This window comes from Erpetoichthys calabaricus, chromosome 4 (assembly GCF_900747795.2).
Source record: "Erpetoichthys calabaricus chromosome 4, fErpCal1.3, whole genome shotgun sequence".
Classification (NCBI taxonomy): domain Eukaryota; kingdom Metazoa; phylum Chordata; class Cladistia; order Polypteriformes; family Polypteridae; genus Erpetoichthys; species Erpetoichthys calabaricus.
In genome coordinates this window covers 264,709,125-264,735,051 of record NC_041397.2, presented here as the reverse complement: position 1 = coordinate 264,735,051, position 25,927 = coordinate 264,709,125, and the positions used below count along the sequence as shown (strand labels likewise).

Genomic DNA, 25,927 nt, shown 5'->3' with positions numbered 1-25,927 from the left:
TCCATTCTTCATTACAAAAATGGAAGGGCAGGATCTGGTCCCACATAATACTAAACATTCATGAAATTAGTTTAGAAAATGGTTGGGTGAATATATATTATATATATTATATATATATATAGTGTGCTGTTTACTTATTTACATAAAGTGAAAGACGAGAGCACTTAAACACATTAATATTTAAATCAAGTTAAAAATTTCAAGCTGTCATACAAGTACAAATGACTTCTCCGGAGGGAACCATTAATGTCTTACTCAACTCCACCAACCTGCTACTATAAAAGGATTCAGTAAATATGTATTTTTTAAATTGGTATTCTTTTTATAGATTATGTCCTAATCTGACAAGATATAGACTTGGATAAGGATTATTTGTGCTTTACAAGGTGCCAATAACACCACAGATGTGACAGTGTGGTGGACTTTAATGACATGGTGGCCAGGTCATTAGCCTTCAAAGTGAGACAATGAGTTTGTAATTTAACCTGTCTATGTCCCAAATTCAAAAATTGGATGCAAACAAGTGTAGTTATCTTGCATGTTACCTTGGACAAAGTGAATCCCAACAGCACCAGGCTTTATACAGAGCACCTGTCCCGTCCATCTTTGGTCAGAACCTCTGACACATCCAGTTTAGCGTAAGCATTTAATCGAACATACAAGAAGGGAAGTTGCGGAGAGAAAGCAATGATCTCAGAGGCAAGGAAACTGGGAATGAGCAAACTTGCAATTGGCTCGCTGGGATTTGAAGTCAGGACTCTAGATCTGTGAGACTGCAGTCCTATCCAGTGTGCTACCATAAAAATGAATATAAAAATCAGTAAAAATCAAGAATATCTTGCACAATGCAGGAAACATTGCATCGCTGATTTTCATACTAATACTTAATTTTCCATTTTTGCACATGGATTGAAAGATTTGTACATAGACAAGGAAAGGTTAGACAGAATGCACTGCTACCCTGATTGAAATAAACAAGTGAGAAAGTCAATGGATGACTGAGCATTAAAAGGTTTCTTCTCCTTCCGTCTGCCATTCACTGATGTGCCCGTCATACGATATTCTCTTCAGAAAAGGTCATCTCCATAAACTCTTCAATGATTCCTCAACAGCATATCTTGAAACTACATTCTTGTTCTTGTGCTTCTTTTCTCAATGCCTCTCTCATCCGTGTCACAGAAACACTTAACTCTTCCTGCAGCGCCTACAACGCTGAACTGGACTAAGCAGGGCTACAAATGAATAGCTGGATTTTAGAGCGCACACAGAAAAAAAAAATGTTAAACTTTTTTCAGAGTTTCTAATGCTCCCTAGGAACCTAAATGATGCAAACAGCAGAATTGCAAGTTCTTCTCCTTAAAATGCAAGCACTCTATATGAGGCATTATTTACATTAAATTTAATAGACACTTAAGGAAATTACTGGGGTGCTCATTTTTTAAAACTAGCTTTAGTTTTTACTTTTTTCTCATTTCTATTTTATTCTCTATTTGATTGATCATCATGGATTGAAGTCACACTGAACAGTCATCAGTCCAGCAGGCAATTAACTGCTTGCACTTTGTCTACAGACCAGTGCACATGTGACATTATTATGTGCCAAAAAAAATAAAATAAAAATATCAACCAACATTTGAGGAGACTTGTTGTCCACATATTAACAAAGAAAGGAAACAATGAGTGACCACGATGTGAGCATAGCATTATTGAAAGTGTTGATGCGACACAGTAAGAACCAAGTCAGCCATGAAATTTCACAGATGCTTCTGGGAACATGTGAAAAATAGACATTGGAAAATAAGCCAGCCCTAGTTACTGGTGCTGATAAAAAAAGGTAGTGCCAGGCTAATCTAAAATGTTGTAACATGGCACAACATTCTCAAAGGCTCATGAGGAGCTTGCGACTCTCCTGGAAACATCAGGTAGAAGTGAGGAAGTAGGCCTAGCCTGCCACAATCACACACACACGTTCATATGAAACCAAATTTGAACTGTCAGTCAATACATCTAACAGGCGCGTCTTTGGAATGATTGAAAAAAAACCCCGTAAAGACATGGAGAAAAAGCACAAAATCACAGACCATGACTGGGTACAGAAAATGAACCCAGCATAATGAATCCATGAGGCAACAGCACTAAATACATTGCTGGATATCTGTATTGATTAGGTGCTGTCATACTGTACTGGGACAAAATACTTATATTTCTTGGGTAATGGTAAAAGAGCAATAAGGGAGTGTAAATTAAACAAGGATGTTTGAGGGTATTTGACCAGCATAAAAGGAAATAAAGGGTTAAAAGTTGAAAAATTCTCTCTGTACAAATGTAGAACACAATAAGACACACTGCACAGCATATGGAAATGATCACGATACACTTGGCCGATGAGACCATAACACAGGGCCTGTGGGAAAACTGCCATTGACACTGATGCATTGCCAACAATACAACAGACTCCATTTGTGCAATGTCTACGGTGTCAAAACCCTGTAGCTCTAGCAGCCTGATATTCTTCGCCCCCAAGTGAAATCCATTAAATTCAATTTCATCCCAAGACAGAAGTAGCAGGAGACATACAAAGCATAAAGAATAGTTGTTTTTTTTTTTTTTTTTCTGTATTGTACGGTTTGATTAAATGATGCTGGGTGAACAACCAACATTTACTCAAATTCTCACATATGTAAAGGCATTTTTCTTTCACAAGATGTCAAGCCATTTCCATGCTCATAATAATAAAAAAAAAAAAGTTGGACTCCATTTTTAGATCGACTTAAACAATTGTTTTTGGTTTATTATTATGGAGGGCCTCATTGGTGCCCTTCCTTTGTAGCAAGATACCAGTACAGCCAACTTCACCCTGTGAATGTAAAACTCTGCTGGTGTTTAAATTTTTATTTATTGTATCAAATCAAATATTATTCCAAAAGAAATGTCAGCGCATTGCACCAACAATAACAATCCCTGAACATGATAAACAGGAAACCCAACAAGAAATGTCAGCATGTAATTCTAAGAAAATCTTTTACACAAAAGTGACTAATCATATACACAAAAACAGGGTATACACTGAGGTGCAGTGAGCAGCACTTTTGTCACACTGCTCTTGGCTACTAATGGTGCGACTATCGGGTGCCTTCTTTTGTAAAGTTTGCATTCTCTCTGTGAGGTCTGTCTTGAGTAGACTGCTCTCAAGATACATTCCAGTTCCCTGTAATGTTGTACTGGAAAAACCGGATACAGATAAGGAATAAATGGCAACAAATTAAAAATTGTGAATGTAAACCCATCCTGGTTTGCCCCCTCTAACAGATTGGCTGATTACTCTCCTTCCTACCTAATTTTCCAAATACTGCATCTTTAACCTTAAATTTACTTAACCTAAAATCTAGCCAACCCACCAACCTTGACTTTCCTGGATCTGGCCCATCATTATCCAGAACCAGAATAAGGTTGAAAAACTGATGGGCTAGTGGATCATGGACTACTACTGCCTGCTGGATGCAGTCTAAATACTGTACCAGTGACCTCTCCATCTATTTATAGTAGCAACCATTAAGTATACAATCAATTACCACAAACAGAATGTGTCTGGAAGACCTACTGCAATTTAAGGCTCCCACTTCTTAATAAATACACTAGAAATATGCTAATCATAAATAACTACAATAAACTCTGATGAGTGTAAACATTATGACAACTCCAAGCAAATGACACCGAGTATCTCATAACAATGATGCTTGTCAAGGTCAAAAATATGTTGCACGGTTAGCTGACATTAGGTACCCAGCCTACGTGTTGAATGCAGAATATATCAGCAGGTGTAAAGACTAGAGTGACTTTGATAAGGGCCAAATCATTATGGCCAGATGACTGGGACAGAGCATTTTCTAAATGGCAAGACTTGTCAAGTGCAAGGAGGGGAAAAAAACCATAAACCACTATAAGGGCGTTGAATGACCTAGATTTATCGATGCAAGAGGTACATAAAGACTATTCGATCTTGTACGAACCAACTGAAAGACTACCGTTTCACAAACCTCATAATTTTTATGATAGTTACCCTGCTATGTATGGGACTGCGCAGGCCAGTCAAACCGCCTATGCTAATTCCTATCCAACTGGACACTGGATCAATGGAAGGTCACCTGGTCCAACAAATTCCAATTTTCTGTTGTATTGCACGGATGGTTAGGTAAATGTGAGTTCATTTATCTGGGGAAGAGATGGCACCAGGATGAACTACAGAAGAATACAAGCTGGTGAAGGGAGAGTGATGAGTTGGACAATGTTCTTCTAGAAACCCTAGTTCAAGAAACCATGTAGACATTATTTTGACGTATACCACCTACCTAAGCATTGTTGAAGACCAGCTACACCCATTCATGATGAGGCTATTCCCCTGACGGAAGTGGTTAATGAGATTTTACATTTACATGGAGCAACCTTAAGATTTGTATTTTGGGTAGATGCTAATATTATGGATTATAAAATGCATCCATCAGTCCAATTAAATATAGAGAATTACAGTAGCTATAGTCTATTCCAACAACATAGCATGCAATGCAGAAATCTGGCTATGGGATACATTGTAAATACTGTCAAAAGTTTATTTCATCTTATCTTGCAATATTGGAAAATTTGTATTATTTTAGACGACATCTTAAATATATATTTTAAAAATAATGGAACTTTGGGGTAAAGCTTGGGTACCCAGTAACATCTGTGATGCTGCTCCACTCTTCTTACAAAACATACAACCACATTGGTCATTTAGTGTCCCACCCAGACAGTGTAGTTGGACACAGAAGATGGCTTTCTGATCAAATGTCTGATCCAAATGTTTGGCAGACAAAATACTCAGGCATATTAGATTCAGGCATATTCTTGCCTGTCATTAGGCAAATATCAGTCCATGGATGGGTTGGTCTCATGATTAAAACATCCATCCACTGCTAGAAACAGAATAACAGAATAAATTGTAGCTTGAGGAAGCACAGACTGCATTTTTTGTGCATTGCAGAGTAGTCCCACTTTTACTTATAATACAAAAGTTCCATTTGGACATTGCAGAATATCTGTAATACAATCCTGAACAAAGCTGACACACATCAAGGCACTGCAAAATCTTTCATTATGTTAAACCTTTTTGGTAATACATATAAACAATATTCTCATAGCTACACAGCAGAAAATTAGAAGACAGAATCATAATAACACCTGCAGTGGGCTGGCGCCCTGCCCAGGGTTTGTTTCCTGCCTTGCACCCTGTGTTGGCTGGGATTGGCTCCAGCAGACCCCCATGACCCTGTAGTTACGATATAGCGGGTTGGATAATGGATGGATGGATCATAATAACACAGCACCAATGATGCCATAAATGTAATTTCAACTTGTAACAATTGTCTTGGACAGAAGTACTGCTAATACCTAGGGGCCTCAAATATAAAACCTTACCTAGATTCTATAGAAACATTTTGCTCACACTAGAATGTCAAAAGCAATGTATGGGGGGAAAAAAAAAAATAAAACTGTTCATACACCAGGTCTCACTTGAGGTTCCTTCATAATTTTCGAATGACCTTTAAACTATGCACTCCAGAATGCACTTTTAACAACTCTTAGTCACCTCAAAGCAGTGTCCATGTATGGCTTAAACATAATTTGGAATATTCATGATCTAATCTCCATATAAATTTGGCAATGTTGCTGAGTGAACTCTTTACATGGGAGAAAATAGGAAACCCAGGGATTGTGAACTTGAGGTAGTACTGATATTTGGCAGAGTGTAAGGAGTATTTGATTTTTGCACTGTTACTAAATATGTCTCAACTAAATGTAAATATGATAATCCGTTATCGACGAATTAGGCACACTGACACAGTAGTAGCACTGCTGCATCATAGTAAGGAAACTGGGAGTCATGTCCTGGGTGATCCCTGCATGGAGTTTGTATGTGGGTAAGCATGGGTTTCCTCCAGTTTTCTGAAACAGGTCAAAGATGGCTTAGGTGAACTTGCTATGCTAAATCATCCCCTGATGGATGGATGGATGGATGTTCACCTTGTGATGTCCTGTCCAGAGAATGTTCTTTGCTGCACCCGTTTCTTGCTAGGATAGGCTCTAGTTGCCCCCTGCCCTGAAGAAGTGGATTTAGAGAATAGACGGATGAATCTCTCCTACCCAAAGCAACTTTCACTTGCATGTCACCAGTCCTTAGAAAGATAAATACTTTCAATTACAGTGTCATATTTTCAATTTGAATATGATGTATTCAGTATTTTCCCTGACAGACCCGGTTGGCAAAACAGTTCCTCGGTAGTGATCACAAGCAGTTAAATAGCAGCATGCATGGCCGTGGCTTACTTCCATCTGTACAAACATCAGTGTGGTGGTCTAAGCAAATAAGCATCGCACGCCACACAACTCTATTGAAAAATATTTAACAAAAAAAATGTGATATCTGTCTCTTTGATGAAACAAATGCTGTAAATAACAGAAAATGCTCTAACTTTCACACCTGATGTCACACCTAATGTTATGTTTTGTAACTTCTTAAAATAAGACAGTGTTCATTTTGCCACAGTTAAAATACGTAGACGAACTTAAAAACACAAGATTTTCTGTCATTTAAATATCACTAATGTAGAGGTGTCCAGTTTGTTACTAATCGGCCAATTGAGATGTTCTAGAGCTAATGTAGAGGTGTCCGGTTTGTTACTAATTGGCCACTTGAGATGTTCTAGAGCCATCCTGTTTGGAGTTGTGTGGTAAATTAAAGCCTACATGACAAGAGACCATCAAGGAGAAATCACGCAATCTCTGTTCTGTTACAGGTTTAGAACAACTGGGTTTAGAAATTGGATGGATGGAGGGGCGGACATCTGAATGTGACTGAGATGTCATTAAAATGTGCGATGAATGAGGTTCTCTTCACTTCATTCACCTGCTGCCTGGAGTCACTGAAATACCAAAACCAAAAAAAAGTCTACATAGGACTTATGAATGGTTGAAACTTTACATAACTTTAAGCCAATTTTCATGCCAAGTTTGTGTTTGATAAATCCTGACTTTTGCATCAGGAATGGGTTATGCCCGTTTCCGAGTGATAGCAAGATTTATAGATGAGACCTCAGGTGTTCATTCCTCAATGAGTTAAGTACCACATTCTGAGGGGAAAAAAAGGATGGTGTCCACCTGTAATTTACGGCTACTATAGATGACACTCCTGCTACTGATTATTTCTCTCCCTCTCTGTATGTTTTTCTGTATTTATTTCCTAGCTTTTGACTTATTCTATAGCCTTTCAATATGCTGGCAGAATAAGACACCCAGTATAGCAATTTTAGTTTTCACTTTCTCAGAGAGATGTCTAGTTTTTGAGGTTTATGAAATTAAAGTCGATTCAACCTTCTGAGACATGAGATTTGCTGATACTGAACTCTTTTCTTGTGTCTTATTTTGTTTCATTTTCTTTTACATTTTGTGCTGGTGGGCTAAGCCTCAGCCTTCCTAAAGCACTCTGCAGACTGAAGTCATTTATGATAGATGGATGGATTAAAATACTCTGCATAAATTTGCTGTGCATGTTGAATTCAATGTAAATGATACCCCTGAAGATGTCTACTGCTGTAGTTCCATTTTCAGATATTCACCAGATTTCTACCACTTCTTTGCCTAGACTGATGTATGCATCGGATGTTGGTAGTAATGAAGTGGCTTCATTTGCAAAACACAAAGCAGTAAAAATGCCTGAAGTGGTGTAATGTGGTAAGTTTGACTCCTGCACTCGGGCATTGTCTTCGTGGAATGTACACTTTCTCCCAGAATCACAGTTTTGCTTTGCAATCCCAAAAGACAAGTTACATTAATTGGTCACTTTAAATTGGTCTCAGCATTTTCTGCCTTGCTCTCAACAATGTTACCAAGATAAGTTTCAGCCTCCTACAACCCTAATCTTGATTGAGAGCCTTGGGGGATGCACAGAGTTTTTAATGGACACTTCCTAAGGTACATAGTGGCTGCTAGTTTTCATATTTTGAAGTCAGTCAGCTTAAACATCTGGCATAATTAGATGGCTTTCTCCAATCTCAGCCTGCAGTCTAAATATTATAAAAAAAGTGATACAACCCCAATTCCACAAAAGTTGGAACACTGTGTAAAATGTAAATGAAAACAGAATGTGATGATTTGTAAATCTCTATAACTCATATTTTATTCACACTAGAACATAAACATATCAAATGTCATTTTGAATTTGATGGAAGCAACACATCTCAAAAAAGTTGGAATGGGGGAAACAAAAAGCTGAAAAAGTAAGCAATACTAAAAAGAAACGGCAGGAGGAACATTTTGCAACTAATTAGGTTAATTGGCAACATGATTGGGTATAAAGAGCATCTTAAAGAAGCAGAGTCTCTCAGAAGTAAACGTGGGCAAAGGTTCACCAATCTTCAAAAAACTGTCTACAAATTGTGGAACAATTTCAGAATAATGTTCCTCAAAATAGAATTGTGAAGACTTTGAATATCTCATCATCTACAGTACATCATCAAAAGATTCATATACTGGATGCCCATGGCGGTACTACATTAAAAACAGGTCTGATTCTGTCACGTGTGATGGAACTAGAGGCGTCAACAAGCCTCAAACCCCAACACTAACACACAAAGAGTCCCAGGTGCAAATAAACGATGGTTTATTTAACTGAATTCCTTCCACAATACCACAAAGTAGTGCAGAAACACAGGTTTCTCTCTCCAATACAGAGAAATCTCATCTCTCTCCTTCCAATTCTTACCATTGTGCTGCCCTCCTCCAGTTGAGTGTTGCCTTTCTTCCTCCCAGCTTAGACTCGTCTGGGTAAGGGAGTGCGGTCCATTTTATTAAAGGACCCAGAAGTACCTCCGGTGCCAGGGCCACTGCCCGGTGGAAGCATATGAAAGTTCATTACAGCAGGGAGCTTGTCTCCCTGCAGCGCCCTCTTGCAGCACCCAATGACTCCCAGTGGGAAGCCAGCAGGGCACGCCGGGAAATGTAGTCTGGCAGAGCAGTCCTGTTGGCTTCCCACTGGGCAAAGGTATCCAGAGCCGCTGCCATCTAGCGGGTTGGGGAAATAAAAAAAACCCTGCAGCATCATCTTTTTCTACAGGGCTGTCGTCCATCCTTTCTGGCTCTCTCTTCTGGGTCTAAACCCCTTCTCCTCCCCAGTTGGGATGCCGGTCTGCTTGTAGCAGCCTCTTGTCTGGGTAACGAACCATCCCCTCTTCTAGGCGGAATACCCGCCCAGCCTGTGGGGCATTTACACATGGTAATCACTGCATAGGCTCAGGAACACTTCCATAAATCATTATCTGTGAACACAGTTTGCCATGCCACCCACAAATGCAGGTTAAAATTGTATCAGGCAAAGAAGAAGCCATACGTGAACATGATCACAAATGCTGCCATCTTCTCTGGGCCAAAGCTCACTTAAAATGGACCGATGCAAAGTGGAAAACTGTTCTGTGGTCAGATGAATTAAAATTTGAAATTAATTTTGGAAAACATGGATGGTGCTTACTTCGGACTAAAGAGTAAAAGGACCATCCGGCTTGTTATCATAGCTCAGTTCAAAAGCCTGCATCTCTGATGTTATGTTGGTGGATTAGTATCCATAGAATTGGCAGCTTGCACATATGGAAAGGCACCATCAATGCTGAAAGATACACACAGGTTTTAGAGTAACATATGTTCCCATTCAGACATCATCTTTTCCATGGGAGGCCTTGCATATTTCAGCAAGACAACGCTAAGCTGCATACTGCATTTTTAAGAACAGCATGACTTCGTAGTAGACAAGCCCCTGTGCTGAACTGGCCTGCCTGCATCTTCCACCAATTGAAAACATTTGGCGCATCACGAAACGACAAATATGACAAAGATGACCCAGGACTGTTAAGCAGCTAGAATCATATATCAGACAAGAATGGAACAACATTCCTCTTCCAAAAGTCCAGCAACTGGTCTCCTCAGTTCCCAGACGTTTACAGACTTGTTAAAAGAAGAGGGCGATGCTACACAGTGGTAAACAAGGCTCTATTCTAACGTTTTTGAGACATGTTGCTGCCATCAAATTCAAAATGATGCTAATCTTTTCTAAAAATGGTATATTTTCTCAGTTTAAAAACTTTGGATAGGCTTTCTATTTTCTATTGAGAATAAAATTTGGGTTAATGATATTTGCAAATCATTGCATTCTGTTCTTATTTACATTTTACCCAGCGTCTCAACTTTTTTGAAATTGGGTTATATATTTTAGTGCCAACCTATGAAACTCCAAAAGATTCTGTTATTGCAGGTTTTTATGAAAGGAAGCTTTTTCAAGCTTCACACTTTTTAAAAAAAATTATTTTACTTTACTTGCATATTTAAATCCAGTAAGGTTCCAACTATAATATACTTAAATGCTATAAATTGAACATATCATTTACAATTGTTAATTAATTATCATAAAGTAGCTGTTTTAATTAAAACATAATACAAAAAAAAAAAAAAAAAAGAAAGGACTGAGGGGTTTCTAATACATTACAATACACCCAATACCCTGGCTGATTTTCCTCACACTATTTCTCACAAGAGCAAAACATATACAGGTTGTAATTTCTATATGAGCTAAAATGAGGGGCATAAGAGTACAATTCTATTAACAGTAAGAATGTAGTTCTGTTCAACAAACTGCTTTAGAATAAAAACCTCCAGGGCACAATTGTGGTGTAAATTAGAGGTGTTATCCCAATGTTTCAGCAAAGTTTGCTTAAATCCTATGCCCAGCTGTTCTGCCAGAAGAGCCTGTACATTATGTGTGTGAAAACCTCTTGTAGACACAAGAGAAAGCCCTACTGTATATTAGAATGATGGGACATTCCAACTTGGCCCTGTTTAGGTATGTGCATGAGTGGGCCCACCAATGTTTGATGCCCCCATCTAGGTAACGTACCTGCCACCATCTGATACTGCCAGTAGAAGCTCTCATCATCCACTGTCATAAACTTGGATTAAGCAGGTTTGAGAACGGTACAATAATTTTAAGATATAGAAAACTGATCCACATCACAGTTATGAAAAAAATCCTTTTATTCATTCTTTTTCCTAACCATTTTATTTCAGTTCAGACTTATAGGAGGTCAAGTTCTACTTAACCATGGACAAAAACACACATTGCATTCTCATTCATACATTTTGGAAATTTTAAAACGGTTTAACATGTTTTAAACCGGGCGGCACGGTGGCGCAGTGGGTAGCGCTGCTGCCTCGCAGTTGGGAGACCTGGGGACCTGGGTTCGATTCCCGGGTCCTCCCTGCGTGGAGTTTGCATGTTCTCCCCGTGTCTGCGTGGGTTTCCTCCGGGCGCTCCGGTTTCCTCCCACAATCCAAAGACATGCAGGTTAGGTGGATTGGCGATTCTAAATTGGCCCTAGTGTGTGCTTGGTGTGTTTGTGTGTGTCCTGCGGTGGGTTGGTACCCTGCCTTGTGCCCTGTGTTGGCTGGGATTGGCTCCAGCAGACCCCCGTGACCCTGTTTGGATTCAGCGGGTTGGAAAATGGATGGATGGATGGATGTTTTAAACCAGACAATCTGCATAAAGAAAGAATAACAAAAGTCCGCAGAGATGGTAACTGGGCTAGGATTTCAGCTCAAGGCTCTGGGGGCTGTAAAGACAGCAGTGTTAATCACAGTCTCCAATATAGTATGATATAAAGAGATTATGTGTGGATATATCAGAGAGAAAGTAGCTATTTTATACATTTTAGGGATGTCAGTAATTTTAAAAAATATAACTAGTTAATTACTGAGTCTCTTGTTATTAACCATACTTAAGTGAGCAAATTAAATATAAAAGGAAGCACGAATGAGAGGCTTTTATAAGATGTGCACATTGTTTGCTACAGTCAAGAGCCTCTGCTGTAAGTTAATTAATATCTAGGGTTTTATAAACTAATTAAATTTACCACATGCAATGTTTAAATAAATTCTGAACTTATTTGGAAAAAGTCAATGGATTTGTTCATTTAAGTTGTTACTTCATTTCCTCATTACGTTTGCTTTTAGGGAAACAAAAAAAAAAATAAAAGTAGCTCTCATGCATGACACTAGAAGCAAACCTGGTATTAAATCTGATCTAAAAATCTGCAGTCTTTTCAGCTCAGTGGCTGCAGTGACAGAGCCAAAGATGAACGTCTCTGTTGTTTTAACTCTAGGAGTCCTAATCACTGACTATATACCTGCTGGCCTGATGTGCTGTGGTACTGCTCAACATTAGACACAGTGAATGAAGAATATTAACTCTACTAGACATGAGTCACAACACAATGGCAGGTTTGTTGATCCCTACTCCGTGCCAGCTTGCTGTAGCATCATCTCACTTTCTGCTCACCAATGCACCCAAACTTGTCAGTTTCCAACATTAACTGAACACACTCAGGTTCTTAACACCTTGCAGGCTTTGTGATTTGTATGTTTCTTGGCAGAGAGGCCTAACTGCAGTAATGAAATTTTCCTTTTAAAATTTAACTTTTCAAAGTGCCAGGACTCCCAGTCACAGTGTTGACCATCACATGCACTTCACCACAAACATTTTTACCACTTCAGAAAGCCTTTGATGTAGAGCATCATATGTTCAACATTTGATGCCTTAAAAATGTTCTAGTTTATCTAAGGAACAAAATGAATGCCTACCTCAGGCTAATCTGTCACTTCAGTGTGAGCCAAAACTGCAAACACAAATCAATTTAAAATGCTGATTCACTTCTACGGTTACAAGAAGAGCATAAAATCCTCATGTCAAAAAACTAAAGTGAACGAAAGTGTCCTCAGCAGGAGGTTCACCAAGAGTGTCATCAGTAGTGGGAGACATGGATATCAACAATGTCGGTTAATTATCTATTAGAAATACAGGGCAGTGGATGATACAGAACTATCAGTACAAAGCAAATGAAACATCAACAAAAACCCTACAGTCCCTGTGCTAAGCTTTCTACAAGTTTACTAAATCTGCCTGAAGGGGTCAAATCACCCATCTACCAAGTACCTCAAAAAATGCCTCACCTCCCATCTCAACCATGACACAGGTCTGTCTTTGTGTCACCAGATAGCCTTCAATTCCAGCCCCACCAAACACTACATCCACCACCCCAACAAAAACCAACCACTAATTTCTTCATTGCTGAATAATATTAATTCATACCTATTGGGTTAGGTGGCCAGCATACAGCATGCAGACTCTGGCTCATCACCATCACAGACTTGTTATACTGGATAAGAGATATGGGGTTATAGTGCTGACCAAAGCTATAACACTAAGCATTTCTTTCTTTTTTTTTAATATATATATATATATATATATATTATATTATATTATATTATATTATATTATATTATATTATATTATATTATATTATATTATATTATATTATATTATATTATATTATATATTTTAATAAGGCGGCACTGTGGCGCAGTGGTAGTGCTGCTGCCTCGCAGTTAGGAGACCCGGGTTCGCTTCCCAGGTCCACCCTGCGTGGAGTTTGCATGTTCTCCCCGTGTCTGCGTGGGTTTCCTCCCATGGTCCAAAGACATGCAGGTTAGGTGGATTGACGATTCTAAATTGGCCCTAGTGTGTGCTTGGTGTGTGGGTGTGTTTGTGTGTGTCCTGCGGTGGGTTGGCACCCTGTCCGGGATTGGTTCCCTGCCTTGTGCCCTGTGTTGGCTGGGATTGGCTCCAGCAGACCCCCGTGACCCTGTGTTCGGATTCAGCGGGTTGGAAAATGGATGGATGGATATATTAATAAGGTGCTATATAGCGCCCAGCCTGGCACAGACTGACGCAGAGGCATGTGTTAAAACACACAAGCTTTTTATTTTTCTTCCCCGTGAACCCCACAGGCAATACACAGTCCCAAAACACTCACAGTACTCAAAACAACCCTTCTTCTGGCACCACCACTCCTCCCAGGCAACCTTGTCCTCTTCCTCCCGATTCTGGCTGTCGAGTGGTGGTGGCTGGCCCCTTATATAGCCCACCCGGAAGTGTTCCAGGTGCTTGACCACCTGGTTCCAATTGCACTTCCGGGTGGGGCTGAAGACTTGTCCAGCCAGGCTGTTGATTCCAGGCAGCACCCCCTAGCAGCCACCCCAGCTGCCAACCAGGCTGTGGAGGACTTCGTCTCCCATGGAGCCATGCGGGAGGTTGGGAAATCACCATCGGCCATGGAGGCTGCCACCAAGCGTCCCGGGGGAGGTATTGAGCTGGCCATGGTTGCTCCCCCGGAACATATGCACCAGGGGGGTCCCCTGGCCGCCCATCACAATAAATATTATATTGTGTATATATATATATACACACACATACACACACACACACACACATACATACATGTATATATATATACATATATATGTATATGTATACACACACACACACACAAACTTTCGGCAGAGATTTCTTTTGAAAGGAATGAAGGAATGATCAGAGGAGGTTTGATACACAGAGTACACACAGCAATAGCATTACACTAAACTCAGTATCACTTGTCGCAGAGAAATTCAGATTTGAGATTTCTGTTGAAATAACCTTTATACTTTCATACAGTTTACTTATCTTTAATCATAAATCTCATTACTTATCTTTAATCATAAATCTCAAATAACCAAAACACCACTGCAGAGAAGTTGTTAGTGTGCACATCAGTAATGCTTTCCTTTGACTTCTTGCTTGAAAAAACTAGGTCACTCCTATACAAATGTGGAAAAATTTGTTGGTACCTTCCACAAAAAAAAAGAATTCACATTTGTCTCAGAAATAGCTTGAAAATGTCAAAAGTAATAGCCACCAATCATTGATTATTCCATATTTAAGAAAAAAAAATATCATACTTTGCTTTAGAGTTTTGACTCCACAGACTTTTTCAAATAATACAAATGAAAATGGCATGGAGAAAATATAATGTGACCTTTAACCATAATATTCTGCTACACAACCTTTAGAGGCAATCACTGCAAACAAGCAATTTCTGGAGCTTTTGATGAGCTTCTGCACCTGTCAACAGGTAGCATGCCCCACTCTTTCAAAACAAACTCCTCCAGCTATGTCTGGTTTGAAGGAGACCTTCTCCAGACTTTATGTTTCAGTTGTTTCCATAGATATTCGATAGGCCTCATGTAACAGTTCAGAACAGTGCAATGTTTTGTTCTTAGCCATCCTTGAGTGTATTTAGCTGTGTCTTTTGGGTCATTATCCTGTTGAAGATTCATGACCTGTAACTGAGACTTAGCTGTCTGACACTGGGCAGTGCACTTTGCTCCAGAATGTCTTGATAATTTTGAGATTTCATTGTTCCCTGCAGACTCAAACTATCCTATGCCAGACACAGCAAAGCAACCCCAAAACATTAAGCAAGCTTACACCATGTTTCACAGCAGGTATGGTGTTGTTTTCTTTGAATGTTCATTTTTTCGTCTATGGACATTGAGCTGATGTGACCTGCCAAAAAGCTCAAGGTCTGTCTCCTCTGTCCAAAGGACAATCTCCCAGAAACATTGTGGCTTGTCAATATGCATGTAAATATATTCCAATATGGCTTTTTTATATTTTTCTTTCAACAGTCGAGTCCTCCTGGGTCTTTGATTGATCCCACTGTCACTCAAAAAGCAACAGACACTGTCTATCAGATGCTGATGGACCTTGACCTTGAAGTTCAGCTTGTATCTGTTTAGAAGTCATCCTTGGCTTTCTGTCTATCATTCTCATTATCCTTCTACCCAATCTGGAGTCAATTTTCCATTTGTGGCCACATCCAGGGAGGCTGGCTGCAGTCCCATGGACCTTAAACTTCTTAATAGCATTTGCAACTGTTGTCACAGGATCATTAAGCTGCTTGAAGATGGTCTTATAGCCTTTGCCTTTAACATGCTTGTCTATCATTTTCTTATCTCTTAAGACAACTGTCTCCTTTGCTTTACTAGTGCATGTTCAGTGTGGAACACACAATCATACCAAACAGCAGAGCAACTATTTTTCTCTATTTAAATAAGTTGAGTGACTGATTAATAACTGGAGAGATGTATGATACCAATTAAAGAAAACAGCCACAAATATCACTGTATTACAATTATTTATGATCTTCTCTTGGGGTGCCAACAAATGTGTTCAGGCCATTTCAGAATATCTTTGTAGAATAAGCCATACTTTATATCTTTTCACACTTGCTTTTGCTTTACTCGATGATGTATTAAAGGCACGCAGATATACATGGGGTAATTTCTTTTCATTTGATCACTTTTCAATGAGCCATAAGGGTATCAATAAATTTGTCCATGTATATATTGGCAAAAAAAAGAAGGACACATGTGGTTCCTTACATGGTGCATATATATAAGATATTATGCATATATAGATATGAAATGTTTTCCCCTGCAAAGTCAAAAGCAAAGATCAAAACAAGATGCTCTCTAGATTGACTTGCTAAAAAATGTTTTTTTTCACAAAAGCCTTCCCATTATTTAGAACAAAGTTCTGATAATGCAGCATATTGCCGATCACCACATTTAGAAATTACATTGTGCTACAGCAACTCTCTCAGAAGTCAGTCATGTCTTGGCTTTCTTTTTGGGTATCAATCATTCATAAATAAAACATGAATCTAAATGAATTCCTTGTTAGTGATTAAGGATCACAGAACAAAAGTTTAAATTATGTAAAAATCAGAGATAACAGGCAGGAGGTGATATCAGTAGCTAAACAGGTGATGTTTAACTGGACCCTAAACTGGGATCAGAATGTAGTTTCACTCTCCAACTACAAATAATAATGAACAACCCATCATGCTTGAAAAATAAATGTCAGGAAAAGCTCATCAAGAATGCAGCAATACTTTGCTAGAGAAACAAAGCTGTTAAAAGTATTCACTTCCAAAAAGCTGTAAAACATGTAATGATAGTAATAAGAGCATCTAAACTGTAAGTGATAGGAAAGTCTTCATAATGACAAAACATTTCCAAAAATTGGCGAACAGGCAGAAACTCTCAGAAAAAGCAGGGGTAAAAAAGGTGCATGGTTACCTGTCAGGTTCATCTTGGCGCTGTACACTCCCAGGTACTGGGCTTCAGTGTTGGGTGTGTAACACTCGAACTCCCCCTGATCTTGGAGCTGCAACTTGGCGATGTGCAGTACCACAGAGTCCCGGCTGACCCGCTCAATGTAGATCTCCTTATTTCGAACTCGCTGGGAGTACAGGGCGTAGGCATAATCAGGGTCTTTGGTGCTAATGATCTGGATCTCCCGCTCAGGAGCAGAGGGTAGGTAGATTGACCACTGAAAGTCTTGCTCAGCAGAACCCTGATAACCACTCACATTACACCAGATGGTGGTGTGGGATCCTGCAGTCCGGTAGAGGGGCCCAGGCTGGACATTCACCTCACGCTTGGCAGAAGAAACCCCTACGGAAAAGAAGACACAAAATGGAAACCACAGGTTATAGAATTTGAAACGTATAAAAAAGCAACTTAAAACAACTAAAAGGTATATAAAAAAAAAAAAAAAAAAAACTGCCATAAGTTTATAATCAAAAATGCAAAATAAAAAGTGTTAAATATAACATTAAATTTCAAACCTGTTTAATCCAATCCAGGATAACAGAGGCCACAAACCTATACCTTCAACACTACAACCACATGCACACTCATCCAGGGCTATTTTGGAATCTTCAGTGCATCTAACTTGCATGCCTTTAACCTTCAAGGGGGCAATACAATCTTATAGAGAATTTTTTTAATCCCAAAATAGGATATAGCTTGAAAACGACAACTAAGGTGAAAACTGGCAGAAAGAAACCTAAATTTCTGTGCTTCACCATACACTGGCCAGATTCCCAGTTAATCACTTTAACTTACAGATCTTCCCATGTGGTTTGCCGCGTTCTGTCAGATGCACAAGCATATGCTCTCTTCTTTGATCAATTTGGTTTTCTAATACATATGAACATAAATTTCGAGCATTCAGCCCATCAAGCCTGTTCAGTTAACTAAGCTGTCCAAATATGAAAAGCGCTAGATGGTGTGGAATTTATTATGCTTATCAATATAAATATCTTTATGAAATTTCTTTTATTGCCTTTTAATTCTATCTATAGGACTTTTGTTTCAAACTACTTTTTTTTCCCCCAATCTGTACAGAACTGATTCTTAGAATAAATGTTTTTCCTTAGCAGACAGGTAATGTCCTGGTTTTCACTCTGGGATGTGAAGCTGTTAACAGTGGGTCATTTCTTGATTTATTATTTTACCCATTGATTTAAAGTGTGTGCTGTATCAAAAGAAGACAATGTATTACGTTGTTGAGACAGAATCTCCGCAAATAAGTACTAATCACCTATTTCTCTAATTACCCATAATTACAGTATCAATATGAAAACAAATATCTGTATCCTGCTTTTTGCTTCACATTTATTTTAGGTTGTCATCTGAAAGCTCCCCAGCCATGTATGATGTAAGGGTCGGGTGGTAGAACCTTTAAAAATAACAAGTCAGAGCACAGAAGGTTATTCAGATCTTATCTGTGAAAGAAGTTGAATCAATTGATATACTATAATAAAGACATCCTACTTGACGATTGAGTAATGTGGCTCATTTTCCTTTCACAATGGACTGAACTTTATTTGTCCCCAGAGAGAAATGTGGCTTTATATATCGAGGCTCAATAAATAAATAAAACCACACACTATGGTCTGAACACACACCAAAATGGCTAAAAAGAAAGAAAACTTCTGACTTGGCTAAAGATAAAAAGAAAAGTCACGGTGCGGAATTACACAAGCATATTGCTGTTTGTATAAATAAGCCCAGTAGTATTTGACACATTTCTGATGAATTTTTCATTCCCTTCAGTCTTCAGTGTTAATATGTCAGAAAGAGTAGGTACAACTTTGTTCATAATGTCACTCCAATTTTGTTTTATTTATCTCCTTTACTAAGAACTCCAGGGGGTCCATAGTGTGTGCTATAACTTAACTTGCCCTTTTAATTAGCATATTGATTCGCTAGGCCTCTCTTGAAGTGATGCTACCAGCCCAGCACACTACAGCATAGAAAAATCACACTGGACATCAGTTATAAAAGATGTGAATTATGTCATTACCCAGATGAAAAGAATGCACACTACTAAGAATAAAAGCGCTTGTTCTGTCCCTTCTAATGTGGTTCCCCTGTGTTACGAGTTCAGTCCAGCCTGTCATGTATGTGGACCTCAAGTATTGATAGCAATGAAAACCTCTACATCCACTCCCTGAATAGTGATCATGCGTAGAGGCTGTTTGATACTGTGAAAGTTAATAACCAGTTTCTTGGTTTTGCTGATGTTGTAATTTTTTGGCACCACAAAACAAAGTTCTCCACCTGACTTCTGAACTCTGTCTCACCCCCCTTATTAATACACCCTACAAGTGCTGAATCATCTGAGAATTTCTGTAAATGATTTGGCCTGGTGGTGTACACTACCAGTCCTAAGTTTAAGAACACCTCAGGTTTTTTAATTTTGATGGAAATGCACACATGTTTAGTTCTGTCATAGCCTGGAGGTACGTTTTGGGTTATTGTCTTGCTGTAGGAAGAACACATGACCTACTAGACACAGACCAGAAGATATTGTGTGGTTCTGCAAAATGCTGTAGTAACCCTTGTGATTCAGAATGTCAGTTACTCCTCCATGCTTGACAGTTGGCATCACATACTGAGGGACCATCCTTTCATCAGCTCGACGATGTACAAACACCCTGCCTGATGAACCGAAGATTTCTAATTTTGATTCATCGGTCCATAAGACTTTCTTTCAGTCTGAAGAAGTCCACAGCCGGTATTTCAAGGCACTATTTTGTCCTTTAAGGAATGGCTTTCTCACTGCCACTCACCCTGCAGCACAAAGTCTCCTCTTCACAGTTTTTTTGACCACTGTTAAGCTGTTCTTGAAGCTGTCGTGCCAGCTAGTGACCCTCAGAAACTTGCCTTCTGATTGGGTTGTGACTTTGTGTCTGCCAGATCTGTTCCTATCCAGTTTCCAATTGCCTTTGGATTGTGTAGGACACCATATTCACTGACACTTTGATGTTTTTCACAATTTCTCTAAATGAAAGGCCTACACTTCTAAGGGTAATAATGTTCCATCTCATTTCATTTGTTAATTGTCGTTCTCTTGACATTATCACTGGAGTACTATCCAAGAAGTTCTTCAGATGGTGTAGTAACACAGTTTACTCCAACTCTACTTTAAGACAGATGGTTTTTAAATAATCAACAGAAGTTGGGAGGCCTGTGCAAATTGTTCGCTTCAACTTTAATTCAGTATTGTTTTTTATCATTATGCTGCTGCTGGAGTATGTGAATTTTCCCTTGGGGATTAAGTATCTATCTATCAACTTGCAAGGCTTAATTTACTTTAATTGCTGCAGAACATGTGATTTGTTTTTTTGTTTATTACTTTGATGATGGCCTAACTTTGTTGCAGTTTTCTCGTAATGCGCATTAAGGTTACTGCTAAAGCTATTGACTACTATTGTGGTTAACTACTTCTATGCTTCAATGACTAATATTTGTTTTCATTAATGTAAAGATACTAATGCACAGAGAATTCAAATTTATTTAAATACATTTTATTAGATTAGATAATTCCATCAGGAAATTCAATAAGTTATTGAGTCAAATTGAGTTATATTATATACTGTAGTGGGTATCAAAAATGGCATTGAAGTTCAGTACCTTTCTTAGTATCATACTGAAGTTTGAAATTTTGGTATCATGACAACTATGGGAAACAACAACCCTTAAATTCATACGAGTGGTGATCAGTTTTTTTTATGTGATTTGAGCCACCTTTAGGATTATGACTACTCACTTTAACCAAAAGGTCCATGGGAGCCAAAAGTTATACTGAATGTCAAAAATCTGACTTATGCAGCTTTAAGTACAAGACAGAAATAGCATCAGGTAGGCTGCAATGGTGGTAATAAGGGTGACCCAAAATTTCATTAAATAATTTAGGAGAAAATATGACTCCACACAGTGTGGCTTGGGGCTTTGACAAAAACAGTGAGAAAATGCTTGATTAATAAAAATTTTAAATGTAAAAGGTGAGAATTAAAAGGTAGATATCTTGTTTGAAAGGTAAGTGAGTTAACCATCACACTATCGTCACAATCTGCATGGCACTGATTCTCTGTTAATAGATCAGACTGTTGCATTTCTTTCTAATCCCTACCACCCTGAGCTACCCGTGACTCCCGAAGGCTGAATGTTACATGTCAAAAATCTGAAGCCAGGGGAGGATGAGTGCCGAAATTGAAGTCTGACTGTACATAAATAAAACAAGCAAACAGATTGTGCTGTATAAGCTTACTGGTATTAACTGAAATTAATGAGTGTATTCATATTTTTGAAACTGACCAAACCATAAAAAAATCTAGACTGGTCTCCTTTACATATATTTATTCCAGTAAAATGGAACTCTGCGATGATGACAGATACAGTAAACTTTATTTCTGTAACTTGCTCCTGCTACCAGGACTAGTTCTAAGTTTTTAGCAATGAAGGATTTGGTGCTATACAATAACACAAGACATGCTCCACTCAGATTAACATAATTTTTGGTTTTAAGATACTTGTGTGCTTTTTGGTGGTGAAGCATTCATCAGCCACATTGATCATTTTGTGGTAGGAATGAGCCCTGTTATCTGAGACATAAAATGATCGACTACTACAGTCAATGGGGAATGTTAAGTGAGTGTGAATTTTGTCATGAAAGCCTAAAAAGTGAAGAGGTGGAAAATAAGGACATCAACGTCATGTATGGCAAAGCTGTCAGTCCTCCATTTCAGATGAGAAAGTCATAATGGGGGGCAGCGACCACTCATTAATTCACATTATTAGGACTGCAAACTTAAGGAGTTTGAAAAATATGAACACTTCAATAGCTAATGCATATATGGGGGATTGCGATCACAATTGTGAACACATCTTGACGCACAACTATTAATAAAAAATCCTGCCAAATGCAGGCTTACTGCAGTCATTTCCACAGTCTACACATTAATTAAAAGGTGGACATTAACAGACTGAAAGGTTTGATGGACTTCCCTTAAGAAGCGTTCAGCAATACCAAACTAAATCCAATGGTAATAATAATTAAGTCTGATACCCTGAAATGCATAATTAAAGCCACTCTCTAATTTGGAACACTGGCAGCTCATTTTCAATTTATTTATTGTTTTTAATATATCAAACATTGCAGCAAAAAAAGGAAACGATACAGTAAAACATTACTTTGCCCAAAGCTTACTGTAACTGATAAACAAAAAGTACTTGCTTTATTGTAATTGTAGTACAACATCAGCCTCTCGTCCATCCTTCACATTGGTGACTTCTGAGAGCTGGATGAGTGGGTAGCTGAGAGGATCGATCGGTGGCTATATTTTCTTTTCTGTTCTTTGAGGGAGAATGTGCATTCCTAATCAGTTGATTTTATGTGCTTCTGACTCTTAAGTTTTTCCACAAAAACATTTTGCTGATGGCTCATAATATTGTACTCATGGCAACACTACCATTGCTAGAGAAGGGCAAGGATTTAAAAAAGGCATAAGGGCATTACCCATTCTAAAGCAGGATTAACTGCTACATGTGTGTCTAATTTTCTGGTACATTAAAAAGTGAAATAGGGCAACACAGTAGCTAGTGCTGCTGCCTCGTGGAGTTAATATCTTGGGTTTGATTCCCACATTTGGTTGTTGTCCATGAGGAGTATGCACATGCTCCTCCAGGCACTCCAGTTTTCTTCCCACATCCCGAAGGTGTTAAGGTTAGATTAAATAGAGATGTAAATTGATCTCAGAGTGAATACAAGAGTGGGTATGACTGTGAACAGACTGTGCAACAGAGTAATCCTCTCTATTAGGCTTTTTCCTTCCTTCTGCCAAGTGTTTCTGGGGTACGGTATGGAATCCCCCCCCGATGATCCAATACTGGATTAAGCACAATTGAGAATTACTGAATGACTAAACCCCCTCCTTTAACCGTCACCTTATCGTGGTGGAGGGGTTTGCGTGTCCCAATGATCCTAGGAGCTCTGTTGTCCGGGGCTTTATGCCCCTGGTAGGGCCACCCAAGGCAAACTGGTCTTAGGTGAGGGATGAGACAAAGAGCGGTTAAACAAACCTCCTATGAAGAAAAACAATTTTGGACGGCGTTTTCCCTTGCCCGGACGCGGGTCACCGGGGCCCCACTCTGGAGCCAGGCCTGGAGGTGGGGCTCGATGGCGAGCGCCTGGTGGCCGGGCCTGCACCCATGGGGCTCGGCCGGGCACAGCCCGAAGAGGCAACGTGGGTCCCCCTTCCCATGGGCTCACCACCTATGGGACGGGCCAAGGAGGTCGGGTGCAGTGTGAGTTGGGTGGTGGCCGAAGGCGGGGACCTTGGCGGTCCGATCCTCGGCTACAGAAACTGGCTCTTGGGACGTGGAATGTCACCTCTCTGAAGGGGAAGGAGCCTGAGCTAGTGCGCGAAGTTGAGAGGTTCCGGCTAGATATAGTCGGACTCACCTCGACGCACAGCTTGGACTCTGGAACCAATCTCCTTGAGAGGGGCTGGACTCTCTACCACTCTGGAGTTGCCCCCGGTGAGAGGCGCCGAGCAGGTGTGGGTATACTTATTGCCCCCCAACTTGGAGCCTGTACATTGGGGTTTACCCCGGTGGACGAGAGGGTAGCCTCCCTTCGCCTTCGGGTGGGGGGACGGGTCCTAACTGTTGTTTGTGCGTATGCACCGAACAGCAGTTCGGAGTACCCACCCTTTTTGGAGTCCCTGGAGGGGGTGCTAGAGGGCATACCTTCTGGGGACTCCCTCGTTCTGCTGGGAGACTTCAATGCTCACGTGGGCAATGACAGTGAGACCTGGAAGGGCGATTGGGAGGAATGGCCCCCCCGATCTGAACCTGAGCGGTGTTTTGTTATTGGACTTCTGTGCTCGTCACGGATTGTCCATAACGAACACCATGTTCAAGCATAGGGGTGTTCATATGTGCACTTGGCACCAGGACACCCTAGGCCTCAGTTCGATGATCGACTTTGTGGTCGTGTCGTCGGACTTGCGGCCACAAGTCTTGGACACTCGGGTGAAGAGAGGGGCGGAGCTGTCAACTGATCACCACCTGGTGGTGAGTTGGCTTCGATGGTGGGGGAGGATGCCGGTCAGGCGTGGTAGGCCCAAACGTGTTGTGAGGGTCTGCTGGGAACGTCTGGCAGAGCCCCCTGTCAGAAGTAGCTTCAACTCCCACCTCCGGCAGAACTTCGACCACATCCCGAGGGAGGTGGGGGACATTGAGTCCGAATGGGCCATGTTCCGTGCCTCTATTGTTGAGGCAGCTGACCGGAGCTGTGGCCGTAAGGTGGTCGGTGCCTGTCGTGGCGGCAATCCCCGAACCCGCTGGTGGACACCGGCGGTGAAGGATGCCGTCAAGCTGAAGAAGGAGTCCTACAGGACCCTTTTGTCCTGTGGGACCCCGGAGGCAGCTGATAGGTACCGGCAGGCCAAGCGGAAGGCGGCTTTGGTGGTTGCTGAGGCAAAAACTCGGGCGTGGGAGGAGTTTGGGGAGGCCATGGAGAATGACTTTCGGACGGCTTCGAGGAGATTCTGGTCCACCATCCGGCGTCTCAGGAAGGGGAAGCAGTGCAGTGTCAACACTGTATATGGTGGGGATGGTGCGCTGCTGACCTCGACTCGGGACGTTGTGGGTCGGTGGGGGGAATACTTCGAAGACCTCCTCAATCCCATTAACATGCCTTCCAATGAGGAAGCAGAGCCTGGGGACTCAGAGGTGGGCTCCCCCATCTCTGGGACTGAGGTCACCGAGGTGGTCAAAAAACTCCTTGGTGGCAGGGCCCCGGGGGTGGATGAGATACGCCCGGAGTTCCTCAAGGCTCTGGATGTTGTAGGACTGTCTTGGCTGACACGCCTCTGCAACATCGCATGGACATCAGGGACAGTGCCTCTGGATTGGCAGACCGGGGTGGTGGTCCCCCTCTTTAAGAAGGGGGATCGGAGGGTGTGTTCCAACTACAGAGGGATCACACTCCTCAGCCTCCCTGGAAAAGTCTATTCAGGGGTCCTGGAGAGGAGGGTCCGTCGGATAGTCGAGCCTCGGATTCAGGAGGAACAGTGTGGTTTTCGTCCTGGTCGCGGAACAGTGGACCAGCTCTATACCCTTAGCAGGGTCCTGGAGGGTGCATGGGAGTTTGCCCAACCAGTCTACATGTGTTTTGTGGACTTAGAAAAGGCATTCGACCGTGTCCCTCGGGGAATCCTGTGGGGGGTACTCCGAGAGTATGGGGTACCCGGCCCCCCTGATAAGGGCTGTTCAGTCCCTGTACGATCGGTGCCAGAGCTTGGTTCGCATTGCCGGCAGTAAGTCGAACCCGTTTCCAGTGAGAGTTGGACTCCGCCAGGGCTGCCCTTTGTCACCGATTCTGTTCATAACTTTTATGGACAGAATTTCTAGGCGCAGCCAGGGTGTTGAGGGGGTCCGGTTTGGTGGGCTCAGGATTGGGTCACTGCTTTTTGCAGATGATGTTGTCCTGTTTGCTTCATCAGGCCGTGATCTTCAGCTCTCTCTGGATCGGTTCGCAGCCGAGTGTGAAGCGGCTGGGATGAGAATCAGCACCTCCAAATCCGAGACCATGGTCCTCAGCCGGAAAAGGGTGGAGTGCCCTCTCAGGGTTGGTAGCGAGATCCTGCCCCCAAGTGGAGGAGTTCAAGTATCTCGGGGTCTTGTTCATGAGTGAGGGAAGAATGGAGCGTGAGATCGACAGGCGGATCGGTGCGGCATCCGCAGTAATGCGGGCATTGCATCGGTCTGTCGT

At 40.9% G+C, this 25,927-nt stretch overlaps 1 protein-coding gene across 1 annotated transcript in view; it reads right to left on the bottom strand.

Moving 5' to 3' along the window:
- igsf3 (immunoglobulin superfamily, member 3) overlaps positions 1–25,927 on the bottom strand; it is a 368,295-nt gene that overhangs the window by 242,164 nt on the left and 100,204 nt on the right. Inside the window, 1 exon segment of the mRNA XM_028800732.2 lies at positions 17,095–17,472. Within this exon segment, the coding sequence (XP_028656565.2) occupies positions 17,095–17,472 (378 nt within the window).